General features: G+C 34.9%; 1 protein-coding gene across 1 annotated transcript in view; it reads right to left on the bottom strand.

Moving 5' to 3' along the window:
- Window positions 1–249: 249 nt before the first annotated feature.
- Window positions 250–6,928, bottom strand: part of LOC137401642 (proton-coupled zinc antiporter SLC30A9, mitochondrial-like) — a 30,951-nt gene continuing 24,272 nt past the window's right edge. Inside the window, exon 16 of the mRNA XM_068088091.1 lies at window positions 250–581. Coding sequence (XP_067944192.1) covers window positions 537–581 — 45 coding nt within the window. The 3' untranslated portion in view covers window positions 250–536. The remainder of the gene's footprint in view (window positions 582–6,928) is intronic.

Below are 6,928 nucleotides of genomic sequence, written 5' to 3'. Positions count from 1 at the left end.
GTCTACGAGATCAATTCTTCAGTTGTTCCATTCTACTTTTACTTGTAGCATCGTCTATAAGGTCTGAGTTATCTAAAAGCGTGTCATATACTCACTAGTGATACAGTAACGTTGGTTGGTTTAAAATATCAAAAACATAGAAAAAACATCAAAAACATGAAGCAAAAGGTAGTAAACACGATGTTCATATACGTAGAAGGAAATGGAGCCCTGTGAAAGAATCCCAAAGATAACTATTGCAATTAGTATTTTATTATAATATACAAGTTAAGTTGTATAACAAAAGCTAAAGAGTGCTTGTATTACATATAAAACGAGCATCTTACAGACAGTTTTGAAGAATGTAATACAGATGTAATTGGCAAATTCAAAATTGCCTCAATAGGAAGACAACTCCAAAAAGATTTTACTAATCTACTCGTATAAAAATATGATGACATCAAATCTCATCAATAAGGATCGACTTTTGCTCGCAGAGTGAGTCACTTCACCCGTCCAACCGCCGCAGATACCATAGAAGACAAGAGGGATGAGTTTCACAATATTTCCAGGTCTACATGACGTACCTGGGGATTGACTCCCTGAAACAGTTAGAAATATGACAGTTTGTTGCAGGTTATTGAAGGAAAGCGTAACACATTACACTCTTAAAGTACCAACTGACATGTGACATACAACACACACATCGACTCTTTAACAAGGAAAAGCAATTCCTGTAATCATAGTAATATTAAGACTACATTTACATTCTTTAATAAATTAAAGTTTACATTTTTTTGCTGTTAATATTTAAGAGTTGGGTGGATAACAGAGATTTTCTTGTTGGAAATGCTAGGGTTGACATACATCAGTGTATGTATACCATAACTAGTCGATTGCTTAATAAAATAATTACCCAATGAATTTGAGTAACTTACCTCAAAGCTATAGTAGTCTAAATCTTTACTAATACAATACCCATGTTTGAAGCCAGCTTAATAATCGTGACATTCCATGAACCAATCAACTGTGCTAGTTAATAGCCTCAAGTATTTTAACTGATATAACGAATGTCATCACAACCCTTACATCGCTACAGTCAGTTAACCAATCGTAGTGTATGGTTTAGATCGCTGGTCTTCCGACCTGGAGGTTCTGAGATGAAACCCCTGCGAAGCGGATATTTCATAGCTAGAATTTAATCGTTATAACTGGACACAGGGACGACAGAAAACAAAAGACAAACACTAATATTTATATATATAGATACTTTTTGCTGCTTCTTTCAGCTTCCAATTGTGATTACAAATGGAAAAAGGCTTGCGATAGTCAATAATATTGCCTCATGAATAACATAGAGCACCACTTTTCCTTCCTTATATAAGGCAGCCGGCAAGTGATACGCCCGGACCTTCACTTGCATGACAATTGACGCCTACCAAGGGTGTTTTAGATAGGTTTTCTCACATGCCACCCACAATGGCCTGCTGATCTGGTGCATATATGCAAGTGTTCTGCGTAAAAATGCTAATTCTTCCTGATTGGAATGACAATATTATGACAAGATAACAACTGGAGCATTACAACTTATGAACACACTTTTACTAACTGATACGCAAACATCACACTCATTGTCCATGCGCAAGAGATGTGATGAAGCGTTGTGAGCCCTGAAAACTTCTGCTTTGCGAATAATCTAGCCAAAAGAAAAAGCTGGTGAGGGGAGCAACGGTTTGATACAGTCAAACAAGCTCTAACAGAACTGATCATAAGAAATACACTACGAACAAGTGAATTCAACACCAATACAAGCGACAATACTCCTCTTTACTATGATAAGAGTCGTGTCTGTCCATCTGAAGCTATGCTTAGAGGTGAGGGAAAAATATGGTTTCAATGATATTCGAACTAGCAACTTTCAGCTTGCTACGACACTACCACCTGGGGCAATCGTTCGACTGCCATGTTTAGAAGTGCATGTATTGTGAGTATACTTATTCTTTGTGCTTTACCAACACACCTCGCGATCTCTCACCAATCTGCCAGGTTACTAGTAATAATAACATCTTGATGTGCTACTTGATCATAAACTTACACAACGTTTTATCAAAAAATATCTGTATTTTTCCATCACTTGCGATTGTTTTTGATGTTTGTGGTCATCTGATCGCTACGATGTTCCAGAATGTTCCAAAAATAAAATCGACAAAACTTGATTGCGATTAAAATTCTCAGATCAAGTGAAAGTATGATTATGATGTCTATAGTTTCAAAGAGACTGACAGAATAGAGACGGGTAACACTGCAACTTGAATGCCATAGCCGATATCAATGATAGCAACGATAATAACTAGCAATGATGATAGCAACTAGTGATATCATTTCGCACATATTTTTTGCAAGCATTTTAACCGCGATCAAGTTTTGTTGATTTTAATCATAAAACAGCCTGGCTGTCATACCATGTCAAATATCAAAAAACCATAACAAATGATAGAAAAGTACCGAATATATAATATAATAATATAATATGGATACTTTATGATAGAAACTATTCAAATGATGTGCAAGTTCATCTTTAAATGCTGAAGTCAGCGAAAAACTAAAAGCAAACCTCGTCTTATGATTACCATAACTTATGAATTTTTAACACGCTATTTGAAATTTGAGCAAATATTTATCTCAATGTAGAAAATAATTTACAACATAAAGTGTCAAATATTTTTTAAAGTACCACAGACTTTTAAGAGAAAGTGAAAAAATATAGTAAAATGTAACAATAAAATGAAAATGTTTAAAAAATATATAAATTAAGTTAAATTGAAAATGTCTCTAATTTTAAGTTTCAGCAAAGTATGCTACATTCTACCACTCATATTATTGCTAAAGCGAGGAGTTGCCTCCCAGTCTCTAAGGTAAGAATAAAACCTCTCAACTCGTTATTACTGCATTTATATAGTTTTCCCATTGGCCTATAACTTGGATCTTAACAGTCATTTTTACTTAGTTTTAATAATCGAAACAACTGTATTTGTTTTGGGGGTATATGTGAGTACTAGAAGTATCGATCGTTGGTTTCAGGGCTCCGTAACAAATAAAATACAATAAAATGTATTCTAATTAGAATATTTGCTCCAACGTATGTTGACTCTAACATGCAAAGCGGATATCGGACTGGATTGTCGCTTTATGCTAGGGTTCAATTCTATTGAGGTTTCAGGAGTCAGTCTTATAACTATTTTTCAAAACTCTGAGTGATTTTACGAGTTTCTATGTAAGATATTTGCGTAGATGTTTAAAAACTGTCCTGGAGGAGTCAGGCACCCTAAAAACTGTGTCACCTGTACAATGATGCCGTAGAATGATCTACACAATGAGCTCGCGGACCCTGAGTCATTCCATTGTCAGTGTCTAAAGGCTGTACACCTAGTTAGTGACACATCTATTAGAACCAAAACTATTGTGCAATGAGGTGGGTGATAATCGGTATAGAGACTATAGACTGACTGAGCAGTTGGAGTGGGCGTTAGAACCTCCAACAAACAACGTACAATTATGTACATAATTTTATGACTAGAGAATACAATTATTTCAATTAAAATACAATAGGCGCGCCTATAACATAAATCTCTTGTAACGTAAATTCCACATCACGTAAAGAAATTATGTAAAGTTTTTGCTTCATACTACATAAGAAAGTCCTGTATTACTTGTATTACTTATTAACAAATATTTGGCGCTTTATGTTGTAAACTATTTCCTACATTGAGATAAATTTTCTTTTTAAATTTCTGGTTTTATGTTGAAAACTTCATAAGTTAAGGCGATCGTAAGACGAGGTTTGCTTGTAGTTTTTTCGCTGACTTCAGCATTTAAAGATGAACCTAGACAAAATTTTAGTTGATTCTATCAGAAGTAAAAGTATCGGTGTTTTTTTTTATAATTTGTGATTTTTTTTGTTTGAGGTAATCTGACTACCAGGATGTTTCAAGATTAAAATAGACAGAACTTGATCGCATTTGAAACGAGGGAACAAAAGCATCTATTGTTAAGTGGTGTACCAGATATCCGTCGAGCCCTACTGTATTCATGAACTTGCAGTTATCCTCAACACGATACTTTTACCAAAATATGACTGATACATTAGTTACTCTATCGACCAGCTGCAAACGATTCCAATGAAGTATTTGCTATTTATAGCAAATACTTCATTGGAATCGAATGACTCTTTTATAAAGGAGTCATAGGGTTATCCCAGCCTACAAACATTCCACTATTACTAAAGCTCTTGCACCATGACTTATAATGCTGCATCACCATGCATTCACTTATCCACTGTCAATAGAATCTCAACTAACCCAATCAGGTAACAAACATACTACTGACAGTAGTTTACTTACAACTATGAGCAGTGCGCAACTAGAATATGAATCACCTAGAGTGTACACCGATTAAGTAGAAGTTGTCTTTACTTAATTGCGAGGTCACAATCTGAAGACCTCGTTGTTAATTAATGCGAGGGGGGGGGGAGGGTTTGAATTATCTCCCCTCGCCCCTGCCCATTGAGTCTCCATAGAGCAACATTTTGCTTTGTACTAGGCTACTGTATAACATACATATATGTACTTTGTACTAGGCTACTGTATAACATACATATACGTACTTTGTACTAGACTACTGTATAACATACATATATGCACTTTGTACTAGGCTACTGTATAACATACATATATGTACTTTGTACTAGACTACTGTAAAACATACATATATGTACTTTGTACTAGGCTACTGTATAACATACATATATGTACTTTGTACTAGACTACTGTATAACATACATATATGTACTTTGTACTAGACTACTGTATAACATACATATATGTACTTTGTACTAGACTACTGTATAACATACATATATGTACTTTGTACTAGGCTACTGTATAACATACATATATGTACTTTGTACTAGACTACTGTATAACATACATATACGCACTTTGTACTAGGCTACTGTATAACATACATATATGTACTTTGTACTAGACTACTGTATAACATACATATATGTACTTTGTACTAGACTACTGTATAACATACATATATGTTATTCATACTCTACTCTACTTCATCTTTCTCCTCTACTTTCTCTTCGCTTTTTTAATAATAAGTGTAAACTTTTTTAACAATTTGTATATTAAATTTTGACTTTTTCCTTTTTAAGTTAACTTTTCTAGGTGCACGAGCATGTAAAACAAATGCAAGGCTACCATAGAGTACATTTCAATAGATGTTACGTTCTTCTACTTATTCTTTATGATTACTTTTTGAAGTTTCTCTTTTTATTCAGTGTTTGTATGTGCCAGTCTTCTTTATAACGCTTCAACTGTGGCAGATATCAGCCTAACATGCCGTACCGTATGGTACCGTATGTAAATGTACATGCGGTACCGTATGTACATAAAAACAATCTTCACAGTTTTTAACAGGCTGTCGTAACTCCGAGTTGTCGTTAATGAGCTCATCGTAAGTCAGGACTATTTGTAGTCCCTTTGTGTAGGAACTTCCAGAACATCCAATAAGTTAACAGCTTTCACGGATTTAATATCCGATTAACACAACCTACTGGTTCACAGCTGCCAAGCTGATGAAATAAAGGTAACTGGTTACAAACCAGCTAAGGCAAGACTAACAAGCCCTCATATCCAACCCCAAGCTCATACATCGTGGACTTGTCATATATCTAGCCTTACAAGCTATAATCGGGATCACTAGGCACCAAGGCTAGTAATCCTCTATGACAGGGATGAGGTGAACGCCGTGACGCTATTACCAGAGCAACAAAGCATCAAAGAGAGCTTCCTAGTTTTTTATGTCAGAGTAAGCCGTTACTCAACGTGTTTTTGCTGTTAGCAACTCTAGAGCAGGCGATATCTGGTCAGGCCAAAACCAAATATGCAAATCTTCCCCATAAATTCGCCTTTAGAAAGGAAACGGCGGAGAGTACAACGCAAAACATGTCTAATCAGACAGTTGAAAGTAAAAACACTGCGGTTCTTATAGAATTTTCCTGTAACCAAAGACCCTGGAGATACGATTCAACTAAAACCCAACATGGCACCACTTAGCTGGCCATAATCGCAAGCTACAGCGGGTTTATTCAAATAGCCAGAGAGCGCAATTTATTGGTGACAAACAAACGCTGTGATTCATCACTCAGTCTTTCCAGTTAGAATTTTCGGATAAATATTTATGAGCAAAGTGTTAAGATTTTATTCCAACATCTGTAGCTTGTGGACCTTGTAGATCGGCCTTTTAATGTGATAAAACAATTAACAGGGTATGGTTTCCCTCCTATTAAAGACTTCCATTTGTTTTGCGAGGCTAAACTCAAAGAAATACAGTATTTAAAAATTATTTGAAGGTTTCATTATAACTGATAGTTGATAACGAAAAACTAGATTTAGTTGTCATCTGTCACGCCGTTCGGTAAGGTTTTCAGAAAAAACTCATGCAGCCAGTGGTGATCATAGGCAATGATATGACAGGCATGTAATTTTATGTTATACATTATATAAGAATAAAACTGTATAGGAAAACTGTATTAGAATATACTGCTCTGAAAAGTTGATTAAAATGAGCTGGTCTACAGATATGGGCTGTCATGTGACATTATGTGACACTGACATGACCTTCAAAGATTGTCAGCGTAAACACAGGAAATAAACAATCTTTTCTGGAGCAAACAACTCCACAGCGAGAAACGCCCAAGTAATTAAATTCCTAAGCGAATGCCAGTATTAAAACAAAAGCCATCAGATGTTACGATAACACAATGCAATACTCATTAGATATGTTATATTTGACAATAATAATATATGTTATATTTGACAATAATAATACATGTTATATTTGACAATAATAATATATGTTATATTTGACAATAATAATA

Source organism: Watersipora subatra, chromosome 8 (assembly GCF_963576615.1).
Source record: "Watersipora subatra chromosome 8, tzWatSuba1.1, whole genome shotgun sequence".
In the NCBI taxonomy this organism is placed as follows: Eukaryota; Metazoa; Bryozoa; class Gymnolaemata; order Cheilostomatida; family Watersiporidae; genus Watersipora; species Watersipora subatra.
The sequence above is the reverse complement of the archived record's forward strand: the minus strand, read 5'-3'. Positions and strand labels throughout refer to the sequence as shown.